At 39.8% G+C, this 23,548-nt stretch overlaps 1 protein-coding gene across 1 annotated transcript in view; it reads right to left on the bottom strand.

Moving 5' to 3' along the window:
• The window catches only part of phf14 (PHD finger protein 14), a 132,572-nt gene that overhangs the window by 16,787 nt on the left and 92,237 nt on the right, over nucleotides 1-23,548 (bottom strand). Inside the window, 1 exon segment of the mRNA XM_051955129.1 lies at nucleotides 16,367-16,484. Within this exon segment, the coding sequence (XP_051811089.1) occupies nucleotides 16,367-16,484 (118 nt within the window).

Here is a 23,548-nt window from a genome sequence, read left to right as displayed (position 1 = left end):
ACCGAATCCTACAGGTGTCTCAATTTTTTTTTTGATTACTTACACCCCCTCTGTCTGCATAAAAGTAGTGCTGGAACATGTCGTGGCACCATACCCTCCAGAGCATTATTTGAACAGTATTGTACTGCAGAAAGTAGTGTGTTGCTATAAAAATGGAGAGAGGAAAAGGCAATTAAAAGTAGGAGAAAAATGGGCCATCACAACACTTAAAGATGTCAGCATTTCCTACAGAGAAACTGCAACGAAAGTCAAGGTGTCAGTGAGTACAATTTTCTTCATCATCAAAAGGCACTCAAACTGGGGGAAACTCTGACAGGAAGAGGTCTGGAAGACCCAAAGCAACAACAGAATCAGAAGACAAGTTTCTGAGAGTCAACAGCTTGCGTGATAGGTGGTTCACAGGACAAGAGCTTTAAGTACAGCTTAATAATGGTCATAGTAAGCAAGTCCCAATTTTAACTGTAAAGAGAAGACTTGGAGTTGCAGGTTTGACAGGTCAAGTTGCAGCAAGAAAATCATTGCTAAGATTTCAGAATAAGAAAAAGAGGCTTGCCTGGGCCATGAAACACTGGACTACTGAAGACTGGAAGAAGGTATTATGGAATGATGAATCAAAATTTGAAATCTTTGGTTCATCACGCAGGATTTTTTAAATATGTCAAGTAAGCAAAATGAAGGGTACTCTGCGTGTGACAAAAACTGTCAAACATGGAGGAGGAAGTGTGATGGTCTATGGCTGTTTTGCTGGATCCAGGGTCGGTGACTTGTACAGAGAGAGAGGTACCCTGAACCAAAACGGCTACCACAGCATTCTGCAGCACCTGGCATGTTCCTAGTTGATCAGGGGTTCATCCTACAGCAAGATAATGACCCAAAACAGAAGTCCAAGCTATGCCAGCACCACCTTAGGAAAAAAGAACAAGATGGTAAGCTTGAAAAAATGGAGTGGCCAGCACAGACTCCAGACTTAAGCCCCATGGAGCTGGTTTCGGATGAACTGGACAGAAGAGTGAAAGCAAAGCAACCTACAAGTTCCACACATTTATGAGAACTTCTGCAGCAGAGTTGAGAAGAATTTTCAGAAAAATATTTGATTTCCATTCTGGAAAGAATGCTACGAGTGTGTTCAGCCGTTTTATCTGCCATAGATGGCTACATTGAATTCAATTCAATTCAATTTTATTTATATAGCGTCAATTACAGTCAAATCGTCTCAAGACGCTTTACAGAACCCATATGCCTGACCCCCAGAGCAAGCCCAAAGGCGACAGTGGCAAGGAAAACACCCTTTTAACAGGGAAGAAACCTCGAGCAGAACCCGGCTCTATATAGGGGGGACCCATCTGCCTGCTGGCCGGGAGGGTTGAGAGGGACAGAGGAGGGCAAGGGGGAGGGATGGGAGAAGAGGGAGGGGTGGGAAAGCAAGGAAAACACAACACACATTTGGATACATGCATGACAGGATATGTGACACAGACAAAGTACAAGCTAACATTGAAAACTGACTCATAGTTTACTCTTATGATGTACGGCTCTGACATAAAACATACTCCATATATAGCTAGCAGTAAAATTCAAACAGTATGTAGATTAGCATAACAAGTATAGTGAAGGCGATGCAGAGTTGACTGGTGGAAAAAGGGGAGTTGGAAGCAGAGGGCTGGAGGAAGGTCAGCAGCAGCATCCCACAGTGGACATGATGGAGACTAGACCGGTTGGTGGAACATCGACCGCAGATCTGAAGCATCCAGCTCTGGGACCAGGGACACTCAGCATTGATGAGTCAAAAGTTTAGAATACATTTTGGTTGCCAAATTGATTAGTTTTTTTTTAAATTTAATTTGTTCATTTGTTCTATGTTTTCATTTCAGAGCACAATAAGTCATTACCGTACATAATTTCCAATAAAAAACTGTAATAACTGGGGTGCTGTAAAACTTTCCACCGGTAGTGTATATGCAATTTAATAAACACAACACTAGATTTGGTAAATTGAAGCACATTCTGGAGTATGTGTGCAGATTTGTATGTCTTTGTGTGGAATCTTGCTGTCACTCAAGAGATGACACAGTATCAGTGGGTCATAAACAGCAGCTTCATTAGCCTGTTCAGGCAGTGTGTTACTTTCTACATTTAACCACCTCTGCCCCCAGCACTTCTACTGCACTTCAGCTCCTCAGCACCCACAAACCAGTCACCAGAGAGCACAATTCAATTTCATGAGTGCGCATATTTGCAATTCCCATTTCATTTATTACAAAGGGCAGTGTTTAATGTCCATTTTTTTTCAAGAAACAAATTTCCATTTTAGTGAGGCATGACTAATGCTGAGATGAACTTACCAGGCGACACCTAATTTAATCAGATGTAAAATGCACAAGCAGGTTTTCTTTTTATTGCCTCGTCAGATAACTCCAAATGCCACCTCGAGGAGGACATAGTCGAGAAGAGGAGAGCTGCTTTCTCTCTATTTTCAATTTTTCAAAGCATTTAGAATAAAGCAGATGTGAGTGCTCGGGCACTCTGGGAAAACGGGAGTATTTCTGCTTTGTTTCTGAACAAGGCTGATGTGGACACATGTTAAAGAGAAAATGGCAAAAACGTTTTATAAAATGAAAAGAAAAAAAGAGAGACTTAAGGCTATGTTTTAAATGTATTTTACATGACATAATGAGCTCTACCAAGGACTTCTATATTCTTTCTCTGCACAAGTACACAAATGCAAATGACAAGATCTGGGTTAAGTGCAGTAGATTCATGGCATAACAGCACATCCACAACATCACCACAGAAGAAAGACAATATATGTAGTGTTTCTACTGCATGGAGCAATATGTGGTGCACCACCAAAGTTGCACTACACCTGCTACAGAATAAGGAATTTTAAAGATACACCATTAAACATCAAATATTGTATACTTCACAGTATCAGTCATTATTTTCAAAGTCATTTGGAAAAATGAAACAATCAAAATTGACTGAATTAAAATGAAATTGAATCAAAACTGAGAAATGAAACAACCATTTGTTATGAAACAATTATTAACTAACTAACTAACTAACAATTATCAACTAAGTTTTCTATTTTTGATTGAGGGAAATCATCTTGATTATCAAAAATAAGATATGACTGGGAAGATAATGACTTCTCTGTGTGTTTCACTTGATAAGTGTGCAGCAAATAAAGCACTATAGGTTCACTGTAAAGGAAAGATGAAAATCACTCATTTCCAATCAGTGCATCAGTGAGTATTTACAAATAGGCTAATTTGGGTTGGAGGACATAACGACACGAGAACCAAACGTGTATTAAACACTTGTTGTCATCTTCCTCCGGGGTTACACTTTGAATGAAATGATATGTTAATATTTTTTTATTTGTAAGTTTTTAAATGGTGAATTTTGATTAGTTTTGAAATTCAGTAACTTGATATTTGATATTTACTTGATATTTACACAGACTCTTTAACTGCCAGAGGGTGATGGTACATTTTGATTAATTAAAACTAACAGCACACTTTCAGTGTCAGTTTCATGCATGGTTTACTTCTTCTGCAGCAGTAATATTGGCATTGCGACATGACTTGCACATAAAATCAGTCAGTGGATTAGTTTATAGTGCATGAAGTGTTGGCTACATGGATAAAATGTTGTTGGTCAAAAAACAGCTCAAGCAAACTATAAAACTCCATAAGTGTCTTAGTTAGATTAATGTACAAAAAAAAAAAAAAAGAAATAACATGTTAATTACTTAGTTTAAAAGGTGCTGGAAGATGTATTTGTTTTACAACTCTGTTGCATGTTGTGTACATGTTTACCGTGTTACCTAATCACAGTGGTCAGGAACAATGATATGATCCTTTATTGGCTTCCCATTAAAAAAGTAACTTCAGGACATAGCTCCACTGAAAAACACAAATTAATCAAACAAAATAAATTGTGTGAATTTGTGAGCTTGAGACGAACTGGGCTTGAATTTTGGACAAAACTGTTAACTGTGTTGACCATTTCCTCCTGTTCTTGTCCTTACGTCCAAACAGATGAACCGCAACCAAATTCCTGCTCTGTACTCTGTATTTAAGCTATAAATAACAATTTTTCTGACATATTTTTTCACTTCAACCCCACAAATGACCCCTATGCTGAAGCTAAACACTATTCCACCTGTCATATTCTTCGAATCACATTATTCAGCTACCACGCTAGCTGAATAATGAACGAGAGAACTAAACCTGGTTACAGCTCATTTGAAAGTTTTACTCTTTGTCTCACACCCAAACTGGAAAGCTCAGAGACCATCAACATGTCTTTTAGACCCTATCCCAACTAGACTGTTCAAGGAGGCTTTACCTTTAATTCTTCAATGATTAGGTCAATCTCTCTCTAGTAACAGACTGTAATCAAACCTTGACTTAAAAAGCCTACTGTCAATCCAAATGTTTTAGCTAACTATAGGCCTATATCCAACCTCTCATTAATCTCAAAAATTCTTGAGAAAACTGTTGCAAATCAATGTGAACATTTACAAAGGAATAGCTTATTTGAAGAGCTTCAGTCAGGCTTCAGAGTGCATCATAACACAGAAACAGCTCTGGTGAAAGTCACTAATGACCTTCTCCTAGCTTCAGACAAAGGACCAGTCTCTATACTTGTTTTGTTGGGCCTTAGTGCAGCACTAGTACCATCAACCACAAACTTTTATTACAGTGACTACAACACTAAAGGGACAGCGCTGGACTAGTTACCATCCTTATCAGACAGGTTCCAGTTTGTACACGTCAACAATTCTTCTTCTAAGGTCCTCGGGGTTCTGTCTTAGGACCGATACTGTTCACATTATACATACTTCCTTTAGGATGTATGATTAGGAAGCACTGTATTAATTTCCATTGTTACTCTGACAACACTCAGTTGTATTTATCTATGAAGCCATATGACACTAATCAGCCAGCAAGATTGCAAAATTGTGTCTTAAGGACATAAAGACCTGGGGCCTCATTTATAAAACATTGCGTAGGATCCATACTAAAGTTTGCGTACGCCGAAAATCCAAAATGGGCGTATGCCCTTCGCCCCTGATTTATAAAACTGTGCGTAAGCACAGCTGCATGCAATTTCCCCTTTATAATCACACACCAGCTGGAAGATTGCGCAGGTGGATCCACCTCACATCCCGCCCAAAACACACCCACATTTTACCATGAATGGTCAATGCAAAGTAACTCATGAATGTATCTGTATATAAATAAGCTGCTGGATCCATGGTATTTTACGCAGCGCCGGCCTGCAGTCTTTTCCCTACACTGAGCGTGGTTGTGGTATGACGCATGTGGGCCTGCGTGCCTGTACAGGGCTGATTAATGGTTGGACGCTCATCCCATTCGGCCGCATATGGATAAATAAACAAAATAATTTACTTTTTTGCCTTTTCACTGTGATAGTTGCAGTGAAGAGTGACAGAAAATGGGGAGAAGAGTAGGGGGAAGACATGCATAAAATGGCCGTGGGCAGGAATCGAACCCGGACCACTGCGTCGGACACCAGTCTATGCAAATGGGTCACCTGCGTAACCTGATGAGCTATATGGGCGCCAGGTGCTCAGTAAACAAAACTATTTAATGAAGACCAGCGCACCGGCCCAGATGTGGACCGGCCCTTCGGTCAAACGACCGAATGAAATAACGTTCAATCCGCTTCTGTTAATACAGTGCCTTGTGAAAGTATTCGGCCCCCTTGAACTTTTCAACCTTTCGCCACATTTCAGGCTTCAAACATAAAGATATAAAATTCTAATTTTTTGTCAAGAACCAACAACAATTGGGACACAATCGTGAAGTGGAATGAAATTTATTGGATATTTTATACTTTTTTAACAAATAAAAAACTGAAAAGTGGGGTGTGCAATATTATTCGGCCCCTTTACTTTCAGTGCAGCAAACTCACTCCAGAAGTTCAGTGAGGATCTCTGAATGATCCAATGTTGTCCTAAATGACTGATGATGATAAATAGAATCCACCTGTGTGTAATCAAGTCTCCGTATAAATGCACCTGCTCTGTGAAAGTCTCAGGGTTCTGTTTAAAGTGCAGAGAGCATCATGAAGACCAAGGAACACACTGGGCAGGTCCGAGATACTGTTGTGGAGAAGTTTAAAGCCGGATTTGGATACAAAAAGATTTCCCAAGCTTTAAACATCTCAAAGAGCACTGTGCAAGCAATCATATTGAAATGGAAGGAGTATCAGACCACTGCAAATCTACCAAGACCCGGCCGTCCCTCTAAACTTTCACCTCCAACAAGGAGAAGACTGATCACAGATGCAGCCAAGAGGCCCATGATCACTCTGGATGAACTGCAGAGATCTACAGCTGAGGTGGGAGAGTCTGTCCATAGGACAACAATCAGTCGTACACTGCACAAATCTGGCCTTTATGGAAGAATGGCAAGAAGAAAGCCATTTCTCAAAGATATCCAGAAAAAGTCTGGTTTGAAGTTTGCCACAAGCCACCTGGGAGACACACCAAACATGTGGAAGAAGGTGCTCTGGTCAGATGAAAGCAAAATGGAACTTTTTGGCCACAATGTAAAACGATATGTTCGGCATAAAAGCAACACAGCTCATCACCCTGAACACACCATCCCCACTGTCAAACATGGTGGTGGCAGCCTCATGGTTTGGGCCTGCTTTTCTTCAGTAGGGACAGGGAAGATGGTTAAAATTGATGGGAAGATGAATGGAGCCAAATACAGGACCATTCTGAAAGAAAACCTGCTGGAGTCTGCAAAAGACCTGAGACTGGGACGGAGATTTATCTTCCAACAGGACAATGATCCAAAACATAAAGCCAAATCTACAATGGAATGGTTCACAAATAAACGTATCCAGGTGTTAGAATGGCCAAGTCAAAGTCCAGACCTGAATCCAATCGAGAATCTGTGGGCAGAGCTGAAGACTGCTGTTCACAAACGCTCTCCATCCAACCTCACTGAGCTCGAGCTGTTTTGCAAGGAAGAATGGACAAGAATTTCAGTCTCTCGATGTGCAAAACTGATAGAGACATACCCCAAGCGACTTGCAGCTGTAATTGCAGCAAAAGGTGGCGCTACAAAGTATTAATGCAAGGGGGCCGAATAATATTGCACGCCCCACTTTTCAGGTTTTTATTTGTTAAAAAAGTTTAAAATATCCAATAAATTTCATTCCACTTCACGATTGTGTCCCACTTGTTGTTGATTCTTGACAAAAAATTAGAATTTTATTTCTTTATGTTTGAAGCCTGAAATGTGGCAAAAGGTTGAAAAGTTCAAGGGGGCCGAATACTTTCACAAGGCACTGTATATGAACATAGTTCTGCAAATACAGTCGTAGGCCGAATGGCGCACTATATGAACATCTACAACAATGAGGGTTTAAGATTATCCGGCTCTACAAGTCTAGTATGTGATGACAATAAAGGTTTGAGATCAGTCTGGTTTCAATTCACCACTTCACCCTCCGGCACTGCCGTTCCCTCTGTCTCCAAAATGTGCTTAAGCAAGCATCAAAGTTGGTGCACTGGTGCGCACATTCTCACGCCAAGTTTGTTTTTAGAAATCACAACGTACAAAGCATACGCCACTTTCTACGCAAAGGTTGTGATTTATGCCACTTTCTAGCCCTGTTTTGTGCGTACGCAAGCATCGAGCATCAACATTCTCACGGCAAGTTTGTTTTTATAAATCACAACCTTTGCATAGAAAGTGGCGTACTTTATAAATGAGGCACCCAGGGGCCTCATTTACAAAGCTTGCATATATACCATATATAACAATATATAATAATAATATACCAAGTAACCTTTTGTCATTAACATTCCAGCTGTCAAACAATAGACTGCCTAGATATATAGCTTCACATTTAAAAGAAATGTTCATCCCATACATACACACGTGGACAAAATTGTTGGTACCCCTCAGTTAAAGAAGGAAAAACCCACAATTCTCACTGAAATCACTTGAAACTCACAAAAGTAACAATAAATAAAAATTTATTGAAAATTAAATAATCAAAATCAGCCATCACTTTTGAATTGTTGATTAACATAATTATTTAAAAAAATCAAACTAATGAAATAGGGCTGGACAAAAATGATGGTACCCATAACTTAATATTTTGTTGCACAACCTTTTGAGGCAATCACTGCAATTAAACGATTTCTGTATTTGTCAATGAGCGTTCTGCAGCTGTCAACAGGTATTTTGGCCCACTCCTCATGAGCAAACAGCTCCAGTTGTCTCAGGTTTGATGGGTGTCTTCTCCAAATGGCATGTTTCAGCTCCTTCCACATATGTTCAATGGGATTCAGATCTGGGCTCATAGAAGGCCACTTTAGAATAGTCCAACGCTTTTCTCTCAGCCATTCTTGGGTGTTTTTGGCTGTGTGTTTTGGATCGTTGTCCTGTTGGAAGACCCATGACCTGCGACTGAGACCAAGCTTTCTGACACTAGGCAGCACATTTCTCTCCAGAATGCCTTGATAGTCTTCAGATTTCATCGTACCTTGCACACTTTCAAGACACCCTGTGCCAGATGCAGCAAAGCAGCCCCAAAACATTACTGAGCCTCCTCCATGTTTCACCGTAGGGACAGTGTTCTTTTCTTCGTATGCTTGGTTTTCGAGTCTATGAACATAGAGTTGATGTGCCTTACCAAAAAGCTCCAGTTTGGTCTCATCTGTCCAAAGGACATTCTCCCAGAAGCTTTGTGGCTTGTCAACATGCATTTTTGCAAATTCCAGTCTCGCTTTTTATGAGTTTTTTTCAGCAGTGGTGTCCTCCTTGGTCATCTCCCATGAAGTCCACTTTGGCTCAAACGACGACGAATGGTGCGATCTGACACTGATGTACCTTGGCCTTGGAGTTCACCTTTAATTTCTTTGGAGGTTGCTCTGGGCTCTTTGGATACAATTCCAACGATCCGTCTCTTCAATTTGTCATCAATTTTCCTCTTGCGGCCACGTCCAGGGAGGTTGGCTACTGTCCCGTGGGTCTTGAACTTCTGAATAATATGAGCCACTGTTGTCACAGGAACTTCAAGCTGTTTAGAGATGGTCTTATAGCCTTTATCTTTAAGATGTTTGTCTAGAATTTTTTTTCGGATGTCCTGGGACAATTCTCTCCTTCGCTTTCTGTTGTCCATGTTCAGTGTGGTACACACCTTTTCACCAAACAGCAGGGTGACTACTTGTCTCCCTTTAAATGGGCAGACTGACTGATTATGAGTTTTGGAAACACCTGTGATGTCAATTAAATGACACACCTGAGTTAATCATGTCACTCTGGTCAAATAGTTTTCAATCTTTTATAGAGGTACCATCATTTTTGTCCAGGCCTGTTTCATTAGTTTGTTTTTTTAAATAATTATGTTAATCAACAATTCAAAATTAATGGCTGTTTTTGATTATTTAATTTTCAATAAATTTTTATTTATTGTTACTTTTGTGAGTTTCAAGTGATTTCAGTGAGAATTGTGGGTTTTTCCTTCTTTAACTGAGGGGTACCAACAATTTTGTCCACTTGTGTATTATAAATCTTACTATGTTTTTCCAACAGAACTCTGTGTTTGAGCCTGTTGAGACCTACTTTAGCTGACATATTTTCTCCCAGATCTCAAACGATATCGAAATATTTCCTTGTCTTTTTGATTTCGTCTTTATATATTCTGTGTTGTGTCAGGATCCCTGCTTCAGCCTCTGCCTGATTCCCTCTGTTTCCCTCTCTCTCTCCCCCTCTCGCCCTTGCATGCACATCTGCTTGTATGCAGGGATTGGAGACAGCTGCGGGGATCAGCTTACCTGCTCATAATCACCTCACTCAGTAAAACCTTGGCTCATTCATCCACATGCTGCCATACCATACACTCATTTCCGTATTCCTGCCGGTCCCTGAACTGTCTCCAGCTTGCTTCCTCCTGCCGCCTGCCGGTCCTGCATCAGCGACACACTTGCTGTCCCAATCCTGTCTTGCCTGCCACCAGCACCGCTCTAGCTTCTCCCTGGCCTTCACCAGCTCTGGCTCCTCTTGCCGGACCCAGGATTCCCCAAGCCTACCTAACCATTTAGTTTGAGTTCCTCTGATTCATGAATACCCTGTTTTGCTAGCATAGTTTATCTGTGGTTTTCTTAGATTTACCCCCCTATGTTGCTAGTTTAAAGTTTTGTATGTTTTTGTGTGTTTTGCCTCTTTTCTGAATGAGGCTTGGGCTTATTTTCCCCTGAGCTTAGTATTGGTTTAACTTTGTTTTAGTATCCTGTCTTGGTAAGACTGTAGGATGTCATTATAAAATTTGAATACAATTTTTTTGCATGATCTGGACTTAAGTAATGCTAGAAACACCGGCAGGAACCATTAGTTTATTCTGTAATTAGGGCCAGGGAATTTTTTGCTCTCCAGATGTCATTGTTACCCATTTTATATTCCGTCTCTGTCTGATCCACTGACTCAGCAGTTCTATAAACAGAGTGAAGAGGAGTGGCAACACACAACATCCCTGTCTTGTTCCTCTTTCCAGAATAAATTAGTTACTTAGGTCCCTATTAGATTTAATTTTGGCATTAGGTTTATCATATAGAGCAGTAAATGTGTGCAGCCATGTGAGGCTACATTTTGCTCTATGCTTTATGATTCTACCTTATGAGGCTGTTGTGCTACATGTATAATTATTTTCGTGCTCCCATTTTAGACTACACATTTTCACTACAAAGCCTTTATCTACCCGTGCTTTTTTAAATTTCTTGTAATTTTTTAATTGCTAGTTGCTGTGTATGTACAACATAGTTAACAATTGCATGACTTAATTTGTTTATTTTCATTTAAAATGAGATATAATATCAGCCCTGTGTTGGGAGGAATGCAAGAACGTTTTGCCTTCTCAAAATTTGCCTTCTCGGATTATTCTTTGGCACACAGAGAAATAGCTAGCAATCAGCAGAGAGGGTAAGTTCAAGTTAATTCTGCAAGTGACTTGATGATGGGTTACAATAAATCTTTTGGTCACCACCTCACTGAAATGAAGGAGGCTCAAGTGATTGCTGACTGTAGGAATGTATAAACAGAGCCAGATGTCCAGATATCTACTCCCTAATCCAGATGTAAAATAACAAAAACCTGGACAAAGCATCTTGCACATTTACTTACGGTATCTTTCTGTATTGGTACTAGTCCTACTGTCAGTAGTCATAATGTAGTCTACTATGTCCTTAATGTCTTTGTTGTATGACCACTAGAATTTCTAGTACAAATTAAAACTGTAGTAAGAGTTAAGGGAAACAAAGACCAACTGTCTTTGCTTTGGAATGACTGGTCAATATTATTAACATCACTTGCTTAATATTTCAACTGTTTTTTTTTTTTTTTTGTATATCTGTGTTATTTGTTTTGTCTCATCCAAATTGAATTTTGACACAATCTGTGATTTTAACACCATCTGGGAATCTTGACATTTTTTAGCTCATGTAAAAACATTAAAATGAAAGTTGAGGTAGTGTGTTACAATATATTGTAGAGCTGTGGCAAAAATATGACAAAGAAGTCTCATTAAGATCAAGATGTCAATTGTAAGACAGACCTAAGTACAAACTAATGCCTAGCCAGCCTTTTAATACACTTCACAGTAGTGAGTTTCTCGTAAAGGTGATGACACCGTTTCACTCCTGCCAGAAATTCTGTCACTGTTTGTGCCAGATGCTCTCACATTAGACTTAAGTTAGTTTCTACTACGTATGGCTAAAACAAATTTAGGTGAGAAAAAGGGGTTTGATCTATTTTGTATTCTAATGCTTGGCATGGCTATCAGCAGCATGGTTACTGGTTAAAGTCTTGAAAAATAAAATCTAGCCCGATTTAGACTTGTGAATAAAATAAGCTGTTTACTTATTTAAATTTGAGTTTGAATCAAGCAAAATGTCAGAAAATGGCAAGAATGGCCTTCACAGTTCTCTCAAGCCCAGTTCTATCAGATATGATGGCTCTGTTTTGTTTCATCAGTAGCCAGATTTGCTATATTTTACTTAAACAGAAGACAAAGAAAAGCAGCCTATATTTTTTTTGTTTAATTATCACCTAATCATTTAAGCTCTGCTTTGATTTAAATAAATCTGAGCCTAAAAACAACAATACACTGTGTGAGATATACTATATCTCAAGTACCACAATATTGAGCTGAGGTGGGTTTACAAAAAGAAATGTTAAACTAAAGCTCATTATACACATTTATGGAATGAAAGTGTTACTTCTCTATCTGAAATTCCATTAGAATATTGTATGCTTTCTGCCCACGCAGTGGGAGCTGGTAACTTGTGGGAATGTAATTTTAATGGAGGCTGGTTGTGCTGCTTCTCACTGTCTTCTATACTGTTATGACTATACTAAGGGGTCCAAATGTGGCCTCATGTACACTCTCTGCTAAGAGGGTTATTACAATGAAGTCAGGTCCAGAGAAATGGACTGCTCAGGCCACCAGGGACTCCAACACCAATCACACACTCCTGTTTACTCCACAAATTGGCCCCTGAGAGGGGCATAGGCATCTGTATCGCCTAGTTAAAGTGATTGAGTTGACTCCTTGCCATTGATTTTCCCTTTGTCTCTGGCGTCCCGCCTGGTCACCCTTGACCATGCTCCTGTGCTCCCTGCAGGCTAGTTTATCTGGCCCTGCTCACCTTTAAATCACATTAAACTGTGGTTAAATTTTGACCACGTCTAAAAGACAACCATCATTGATGCTGTTATCATCTTTACACATTTCATATGCTTGAGCTAAACCCCCGACGCTGGCTTTATTGATTGCACTCTCCTCACGGTATTTGGATTAAACTTGAATACAGATAAGAAAATGTAGAGGGCAAAAAAATCTTCATTCCATAAATGCACCAATGATACTGATTAAAGTAATCTGAATGCTAATGAAAAATGCTTCATTGACAAAATAAAAACAGTTTAAAGTTTTGATTTTTCCACTGAGATAGACATGCACTGAATAACGAGTTGGCAAAAATGCCTTCCATGTACCTCTCTAAATACCAGACCAGCTGATGAGTAATGATGCCTATTTTTCTTTCAATTTACTCTATATAGTAAAGCCAGCAGAGTGTGACACTTCATTAAGTTAATTAGGCTAACTTAATTACAGTCTTTTACAGGTCAAGCATGACGCTTTTGATTGATGGCACAGCTTGTGGAGGTAATCTTCCCCTGAATTACAAAACTTACATTAGCTGCTACAACCCATCAAAATTACAAACACTTAAGGTGCACTAAGCTTACAAACACTCTGTAGTCAAAACAGGCAAACATGAACCTTAAACATATGACTGCTATGCAGACATGAACAGAACTGAATACTCTGAGGTCATAACAGAACTTCAAATACAAATTGTTTGCTGTGTAGGAGTGGGCCTATGGCTGTGGAAGGAGTGAAGAAAATGAAATCTTTTCGGACAGAAATTTCAACAGTTGCAATTCTTTTGATAACAACAAGTCTGAGTGCAGCTAAGTAGTGCATCCCACACAAGTTCACAGCTGAGTACTTTAAACACTATCTGAGCAACTTTAAGAGCTTTTGGCATTTCAAACCTTTTATCCAAATCTCCTGGTCTGATTCACCATGGAGCCTAGCATGCCAAGAACTGCTGCAAGGGTGTAAATAAAGCCTTAAACAAGCGCCCCTTGGCTTGGTAACAGGCCTGAATTAAAGGCCATCCGTATATTACGGCAAGACTGTCACTTTATTACTGAAATCAATTTGGTGAGGGCCTGGGGTGACAGTGGGAGGGATATGGCCTTGGTCAGAGTGAGCTTTATCTAAGCTGAGCAGGCTGAGAGAAACACAGCATCTATAATGAACTCAAGGGTGTCCAATAAAGCCTTTTATTGCCCCTTTGCACAACAGAAACATGTGTGCAATGGCAAGAACGTTCAGCTTCACGTTTTCCTGTAACACCATAAAGCAGCAGCTTTTCTGTAATTACTTCTGCTCTACAAATATGTCAACAATACGAGCAAATCAGAAGGGCAAATCATCATTAAAAAATATTTTGTTATTAATCAGGGCCTCATAGATAGAAACCTTATTACTTGACCTTTATAAGAATACAATAAGATGAACACTTCTGTAAACAAAGGATTTGTCTCAGAGTTTGTTTTCAAGAACTACAACATTTACTTTAACTATATCTAAAAAAATTGTGCAAAAATAGCAAAGACATAGCTTTCTCTTTTTGTCTTATTTTTCACAAAACTACATTCAAGATGAAAGCCTACATGCTGACACACTGCATGTACGTACATAAACCAGAAACCTCTTATCTCCATTTGTATCACTCAGACCATCTCGTTTTTCTAGTTAGGGCAGACATATTGTAACAACATAACTATTAATCACACATCTTAACACAGGATTGTATGTACTGACACTTTTGCAATCAGAAGGCAACAAATGACAATTGTTTTTTGTCAACTAACAGAAAGGTGTGCTGTTCATGTTATACTTTTTTCAAGCATTGCCTTCAGTGCATTACACAAACAGGCTGGCTTTCAAACAAAACTTCTACCCAAACTGTGATCACAGCCACACACTGCAAGATATTCTGTGCAGCTTGCTGCCTACCTCTTCCTTCAGATGCCATACATCTTCCTCTCAGATAAGAGCAGTGGCTGCAGGGAGCTCTGACAAATCACTTCATGTACCATTCTTTGTAACAGACTGTCAGGCGGAGGGGTTGACCACCCCCTATCTCTGCCAGCAGCTGAATCTCAAACGCAAGGATCAGGTAATATTCTGCACTTAATGCTGGCATTTAAGAAACATTCTCCCCCCACAGGCAAAAACGGTGCATGGCTTGGCATTTAAAAGCAGATAATAAAACTTTCCTTAAATACAGCTCTCATCTCAGAGTGCTTTTTAGATGCCCTTAGTGGAGTCAATTATCTCCCCACACTTGCTATTACAGAGACACTCTGAGCACCTTGTGCCTTAAAAGGTCTGTACATCATGCTTTCTCAAAAATGTCACATTCTTAACTGCCTCTCAAAATGTAGACCCTGCAATATTAGAAATGGCATACACGTGTCGGCTTCTTTCATCCATTTGTTGCTTAAACATACCTCTTCAACGTGCTGGATGAACTTAAAGCAAATAGTAAAAATGCTTCAGAATTGGAAACCATTCACTCCTTAGATATAAGGTACTTTCTAAGGTATAAATAAACAGATCTTCATAACCAATGCTTTGTACAGCTGGACATGAGTGTTCTTTGCTTGCAAGGAGAGTAGAAAAAAAAGTGTTCACATTAATTTCTAACGTCAACACAGCAAATGCTATTCTTCTGTCAAGTGAAATTTCGCCCTGTTCTGGTGCAGAGAGACCTGAAGCCCAGAAGTTCCCGCATTTGATGTAAACAAGAGGGAGAGGGATAGGGACAACTTCACAGGGACAAGATCCTCTACAACAATGAGATTACAATGTTTCCTTCTCATCTTGTATCAGCTGCATAGTGCATATCGATCTTAAAGTACTGCACTTCCTTCCCAGAAATTAAAATCTGTCCATGAATATCAGTGATATCAATTTCATGTAAGGCAACATGAGGCCAGGAATTGCCATGACATGAAAAAACTGTGCTGAGGGACCGCTGACATTGGATGAAAATAAAAGGTAGCAGAAACACAGAATTTACAGCAATATTTAATGTGGATTGTTAAACATCAGCTTCATACAATCCAGGATGATGGATTAGTGAATCCCGACTTGAATTGGAATTTCTCAGCAAAGAAAACAGCTGAAATTCTAGTTGAAATTTTGGTTTTATTGAATAGAAAGACTGAAAAGAGTTTATGACAGTGATGCTGCAGTGTAAATGACTGTATTAATTGTTTTAATAGGTGGGCATCATTGTGTTTAGCGGAACCCTTAAACCATCATACTTTGGTTAGAGCATTGGGATTGAACAAAATGTGCTTGGGTTTTCTGAGATTTAGGCACAAAAATAGAGGGGATTGAGCCTTCGCTGTGTCTGTTCCTAATCTCTGAAACAATTTATCAGTTTATTGTTTCTTTTAAGAACTGCTCAAGAATATTTAAGTTACTGCTGATGCATTTCCATTATTTTGTTTTATTATCCTGACTCAACCCTTGTTGTGGCTACATATGCCTCACAGCTAAATTTGATTTGGACTATTTTTTTAAGCTCTACACCAGTAGCTCATGGAGGAGGAGAACACTGGGAATAAAAAGAGAAAGTCTGTAAATGTGCTTTACTGACACCCCTCTCCCACACCCACCATCCCACCCCACCCCACCTTCAACCCCAACCCACCTCCAACACACTCACCTTGGATGAGGATGTGTCACACTCCTGGCAGATCCAGCCATATCCAGTCTGCTTGGGAGATTTCTTCAGCGGGGGGTCCAGACACCCGAAGTGGTAGCAGAGCCGGCATTCGTCACACCTGAGGCAGAGACAGCAGAGGCACATGATACCTCTTGCATGAATAAAGCCAATGTCTTCCCTCAATGATGAGACTTGCTCAAACATGACAAGGCAGCTAGTTGTCAGTGATGAAACTTTGTTGATGTATTCCAAAGTCCCTCGAGTCACTCCACTCAATAGACCTTATGAGGCCATTGACTGTCCAATGGTTTGTGTCAGTGTCCAAATAAATACAGGCCTTGTTATTGTCAGATAAATGTCAGCCGGGCCTCATAGGGCTGGACTGATTGTGTTCTCAGGTGAAGCAACAGGGACCAGGCAACACAGAAGACACACACTAAGACAAAGTTGCATTGATTTGGAATGTCTTTCTAATTTTTAAAAACATGGAGACAGTTTTACGCTGCTAAAAAAACAAGTCACATGCTCTATTTTGTTGGACTGCCTTTAGTTTTGAGTATGACACTCATTTGACATGGCATCGTTTCGATGAACTTCTGCAATGTCACAACATTTATTTCTGTGAAGAGATGCATTCATTTTTCACCAAGATCTTATATTGATGATGGGAGAACTGGACCGCTGCGCAAAGTCTTCTCCAGCACATCCCAAAGATTCTCAATAGGGCTGAGGTCTGGACTTTGTGGTGGCCAATCTGTGTGTGAAAATGATGTCTCATGCCTCCTGAACCACTCATTCACATTGTGAACCCAATGAATCCTGGCATTCTCACCTTGGAATATGCTCGTGCCATCAGAGAAGAAAAATTCCATTGATGGAAAGACCTGGCCATTCAGTATATTCCGGTAGCCAGCTGACCTAATGCTTTGAGCATAACGTTGCTGAACCTGACCAACCCCAGATCATAGCCCTAACTCTCACAGGCTTGTAGGCACTAGGCATGATGAGTGCATTACTTCATCCGCCTCTCTTCTTACTGTGATGCGCCCATCACTTTGGAACAGGATAAATCTGGACTCATCAGACAACAGGACCGATGACATTTGTTCCTTGAAGATAATGGTACACCACTATCCTTCAGGTTCTAAGGTTCTAATAATGTGTTGGATGATTCTTAACCTGATTTTAGTAGTTTCAGAAATCTCTTTTCTTTGCTTGATGCAGTCAGTAATTTCACCCTTCTCAGACAGATTAACATCCTTTCCATGACCACAGGATGTGTCTTCTAACATGGTTGTTTAAAAAATGAGAAGCCCCTCATTGCATCAGCTATGGTTAAATAAGTTGTTGTCAACTGAAACGTATTCATCACTGCAGTTATTATCCAATGAAAGGCTCTTACCTATTTGCTTAGTTAAATCCAGATGGGAACTTTTTTTTGGCCAGGCAGTGTATAAGCTAAGCTTAGACTCTAGAAACGAGTAGCCTGGCACTATTCAAGGTTCAAAAATACATCTACTAAAAAGCTTAAAAGCTCACCAACTAAAGCAGTACACACGTGGACAAAATTGTTGGTACCCCTCAGTTAAAGAAGGAAAAACCCACAATTCTCACTGAAATCACTTGAAATTCACAAAAGTAACAATAAATAAAAATTTATTGAAAATTAAATAATCAAAATCAGCCATCACTTTTGAATTGTTGATTAACATAATTATTTAAAAAAACAAACTAATGAAATAGGGCTGGACAAAAATGATGGTACCCATAACTTAATATTTTGTTGCACAACCTTTTGAGGCAATCACTGCAATTAAACCATTTCTGTATTTGTCAATGAGCGTTCTGCAGCTGTCAACAGGTATTTTGGCCCACTCCTCATGAGCAAACAGCTCCAGTTGTCTCAGGTTTGATGGGTGTCTTCTCCAAATGGCATGTTTCAGCTCCTTCCACATATGTTCAATGGGATTCAGATCTGGGCTCATAGAAGGCCACTTTAGAATAGTCCAACGCTTTTCTCTCAGCCATTCTTGGGTGTTTTTGGCTGTGTGTTTTGGATCGTTGTCCTGTTGGAAGACCCATGACCTGCAACTGAGACCAAGCTTTCTGACACTAGGCAGCACATTTCTCTCCAGAATGCCTTGATAGTCTTCAGATTTCATCGTACCTTGCACACTTTCAAGACACCCTGTGCCAGATGCAGCAAAGCAGCCCCAAAACATTACTGAGCCTCCTCCATGTTTCACCGTAGGGACAGTGTTCTTTTCTTCGTATGCTTGGTTTTTGAGTCTATGAACATAGAGTTGATGTGCCTTACCAAAAAGCTCCAGTTTGGTCTCATCTGTCCAAAGGACATTCTCCCAGAAGCTTTGTGGCTTGTCAACATGCATTTTTGCAAATTCCAGTCTCGCTTTTTTATGAGTTTTTTTCAGCGGTGGTGTCCTCCTTGGTCGTCTCCCATGAAGTCCACTTTGGCTCAAACGACGACGAATGGTGCGATCTGACACTGATGTACCTTGGCCTTGGAGTTCACCTTTAATTTCTTTGGAGGTTGCTCTGGGCTCTTTGGATACAATTCCAACGATCCGTCTCTTCAATTTGTCATCAATTTTCCTCTTGCGGCCACGTCCAGGGAGGTTGGCTACTGTCCCGTGGGTCTTGAACTTCTGAATAATATGAGCCACTGTTGTCACAGGAACTTCAAGCTGTTTAGAGATGGTCTTATAGCCTTTACCTTTAAGATGTTTGTCTAGAATTTTTTTTCGGATGTCCTGGGACAATTCTCTCCTTCGCTTTCTGTTGTCCATGTTCAGTGTGGTACACACCTTTTCACCAAACAGCAGGGTGACTACTTGTCTCCCTTTAAATAGGCAGACTGACTGATTATGAGTTTGGAAACACCTGTGATGTCAATTAAATGACACACCTGAGTTAATCATGTCACTCTGGTCAAATAGTTTTCAATCTTTTATCGAGGTACCATCATTTTTGTCCAGGCCTGTTTCATTAGTTTGTTTTTTTAAATAATTATGTTAATCAACAATTCAAAAGTGATGGCTGATTTTGATTATTTAATTTTCAATAAATTTTTATTTATTGTTACTTTTGTGAGTTTCAAGTGATTTCAGTGAGAATTGTGGGTTTTTCCTTCTTTAACTGAGGGGTACCAACAATTTTGTCCACGTGTGTATGTCTCATTGTTTAACTTGTACAGATAAACATACAAAATCAACAATGTGTGATTTTCGTAGGATTTATATGATGTAACTGTTTATTTCTTGACAGTGTATAGATGTATAAACATCCACCTGTGTTTGTGTAGTATATCTGGTAATTGTTTGGGGTGTTACATAGTTTCAGTGTCAATGGTTTTCTGATGACAAACATAAGCTCTACTAGAAGACAGAGATTTCAGCTTTGTTAGTATTTGGTCATCAAGTGCTACATAACCAAAAGTAGGATTAATCCTTTGGGAAAATTTAAGGTCTATACAAGAGTTTATGGGAATTGATGTTACAGCTGAGATATTATCATCTGAACTAAAATGTTGGATGTGTCAACACTAAGATGTTGGACAAGAAAAAAAATTCAAAATGATGTTCCTTCATTTTTCATGTTTGCTGATTTTACATGTAAAGTGTCTTTGAGTGTTCTAAAAAGCGCTATACAAATGAAATGTATTATTATTATTATTAAAAGCCATCAAATAAATCAGATAAATTCCACATCATCACAAAATTAAACTAAAACTACTTGTGTTCTAGCAAATCTTTATCTGCTATCTCTGTCACCTCTATCATTTGTAGATTACTAATAGCTTAAAAAGTAAAAAGTCGTAACGAACCTGCATATGCACTTATTTTCATCACCGATATTGTGCCTTGTGTTTTTCTTCCTGTCATCAAATCCCCCACACTGCCCTTCCTTCCTCAGTAACGGAGACGAATAAAGTGCGTTCAGATTGACCTACTTGACTCTTTTTGCGTTATCAGATTTTCATTGGAGAATGTGACTCTCCTTCATTGATTAGGACATAATTGGTTGTAATTGTGAGTGTATGTGTGCTTACCGAAGCTTGCTGAAGGGCGGTCAGCCCTGTAAATGATTACAAGAAAAATATACTCTCTTTGTGCTACAGTCACAGGTCAATCTTGTCTTGTCAAACACATCCAGGCTTGTAATGCATTTTATAGTGTGTATTAGATTGAATAATTAGGGTCCAAACACCGAATGGTGCGAAGACCCTATTGAAACCCTATGGTTTCTTCTTCATCTTTTTCTTTTTTATTCTTTGGCAGACTTTTCATTTGGACTTTTGAGGGCCTAAAAATACTTGAAAACACATGAAACTTTGCACACACATTAGGACAGATGAAAAAAATTTATGTTTTAGGAGAATTGCATAGGTGTGAGCCAAAATGACTCCATAGTGCCACCTGGAAAATTTGCAACATATACTATGGCCAGCACAATTCACCTACAGCTACCAATTTGATAGGCATATGCAGCACATCAGGCTGAACAAAACAGTCAGTGACAGCCATATCCTAAACCCAACAAGAAGTAAACCATTTTGAATTGTCTGTTTGAAATTTGATGATTTTTGCTCGTTTTCAAGAGCGAACTCCAAAAACACTCAAATTTGGCCAGTACATACAATAGGTCTTTGTGATCCAAAGTTATCAAAATATTTTACATAAGTCTGAGGGCGTGAAATAACTTTCAGTTGTAGTGCCACCTGCTGGCAACAAGAAATGACATGTTTTACACTTTGATGTACTGCTGTTAGCTGGACCCAAAGTTTGATATTCACAACATAAATATACCTTGGATGTAATGATGATTAAACTTTTGACTGAAACTACTTGAGATATCCTCATTTATGCTTAGATAGAAAATATACCAAATGAAAGAACAAGAACAAGTATAAACACACTGTTACGTACTGTGGTGTGTAAGTAGGATTGTGTTCCCTTCTCTTTTTTTTTCTGTTCCTAGGTTACACCAGGTGGGAGTGGCTAGGTGCACCTGTGGCTCCTTACCATCAGTCGAGATGGTTAAATGGGAGGAAAGCCTGATCATCAGTGCCAGTGAGCCAAATCAGCTGCCTGAGTGTGGAGCTGGTGTTTCCTCGTGTTCTGTTTAAGACCAAGGGTCTACTTACGGACGGGCTGCGTGTGGGGCGCCCAGTGTTGGTTTTGTGAAGCCTGTTTTGTGTTGAGCTATTGTTTCTCCTTTGTAGCAAAATAAATTCCCCTCTGTTAAGGTTGCACCCAGTTTTCACATAGACTGTATATAAAGATGGACGTAGCATCTGGCTCCAAAATTGAAGCCCACCCGGAAGTGTCAAAAACTTGCAATATCACGCCGTCTGCTAGGGTTGGCTCCAAAAAGCTTTTGCTCCATAGACCCCAATTCATTTTTGGAAAAAATAAAATTTGATAGACTGATTTTCTACAGCTCAGGATTTTTTCCCCGTTAGTTTTCATGGTCAAAATGAGAGATCAGGTGGCCGATCTTAAAATAAATCAATACTGAATTTTAAATAAATCGTTAAAGTTGGCGGAACCAGGGGGCGTGGCTATACTTGATTGACAGTCCCATTGACTGGTCCTGCCCCGAGTTGCTCTCCAGTCCAGCCTGTTTGATGACGCTTTTTACGTCACTGGCTCCAAAAAATCCAAAATGGCGACCAGGAAGTAGCAAAATCCGGGCTTCATTTTCTCGGCGTTGAAACCAACGGGTGACGTCATGGTTAGTTTACGCCTGAATTTTCACTGCCTCTGTATATCTTCATTCTTACTAATATGCTACGTCCCGTGAACTAGGGGATGAGGGGAGTAACAAGTAGTAAGAATGAAGATATACAGAGGCAGTGAAAACTGGGTGCAACCTTAACAGAGGGGAATTTATTTTGCTACAAAGGAGAAACCAGGGCCGGACTGGGAAAGAAATTCAGGCCGGGAAATTTCCAATCAGTCAGGCCACTTCCGCCACCACAAGGGTGGTGGGATAATGCACCAAAATTGTGTTTTTTTTCCTTCCAAAAATATGCCTTTTACAGTTATGTTATAGCAATTACAACACTACTAAACAGACAGTAAGTCTATTAAACACAACCATAACGACAGCTCCATACAGTCCAGTACTTTTCTCTTCTGTAATCTCTTCACTACCCTCACCAATTCTTCCAATGTTTTCCTTTTCCTATTATTTATATAACATGTGGAATTAAAAAGAAATATTATTTTGTCAGCAAATCATTTAGATGTCAGCTGGTTATCGCTAATAGTATATGCAAACACCAATGTTCATTTTATAACTGAAAATTGTAAGTCAACTGCCTACCCTACCTGAAGAGGGGGTCTCAAACGTTTTCAGGCTTCTTGCAACCCACCTGACACCTGTGGAGCTTATTTGGGCCAGACATTTTTTATTATATTTTGGCATTTGAAGTCTGATGATGCATTTGTGAGAAGAACCGACTGTTTGTAAACTTAAGGGTGCTCCATAATCTTCGCTCCTTCCACTCTCTGGCCTCACTCTCTGATATCACTGCTCTGCAGTGCTTGCCAGTCCATGGCTGGCCTGTTCAGGCAGGCCAATAAGGAGGCAGGCCACCGGGAAAAGTCCCGCCTCTCCCGATTGCCAGTCCGGGCCTGGGAGAAACAATAGCTCAACACAAAACAGGCTTCACAAAGCCAACACTGGGCGCCCCACACGCAGCCCGTCAGTAAGTAGATCCTTGGTCTTAAACAGAACACGAGTAAATACCAGCTCCACACTCAGGCAGCTGATTTGGCTCACTGGCACCGATGATCAGGCCTTCCTCCCATTTAACCATCTCGACTGATAGTAAGGAGCTACAAGTGCACCGAGCCACTCCCAGGAACAGAAAAAAAAAAGAGAAGGGAACACAATCCTACTTACACATCACAGTACGTAAAATACACATAGATACTGTAAGAGTTTTTCAAACGTTCTACACCATGGGAGTATAGTTTCCTCGTAACAGACACATTGCTATCACTTGTTTAGATGTGCAGCATTAAGGGAGCTGTTGATCCTTCCTCCTCAATGAAAAAATTAAAAAGTATTTTCGAAAAATAATCCTCCACATTGATTCTGTTTTATTTTTGTTTGGATCATTTGGTGTTGTTGTGCTGTAGTTTCAGCATAAAT

This window comes from Acanthochromis polyacanthus, chromosome 11 (genome assembly GCF_021347895.1).
Source record: "Acanthochromis polyacanthus isolate Apoly-LR-REF ecotype Palm Island chromosome 11, KAUST_Apoly_ChrSc, whole genome shotgun sequence".
Classification (NCBI taxonomy): Eukaryota; Metazoa; Chordata; class Actinopteri; family Pomacentridae; genus Acanthochromis; species Acanthochromis polyacanthus.
The sequence above is the reverse complement of the archived record's forward strand: the minus strand, read 5'-3'. Positions and strand labels throughout refer to the sequence as shown.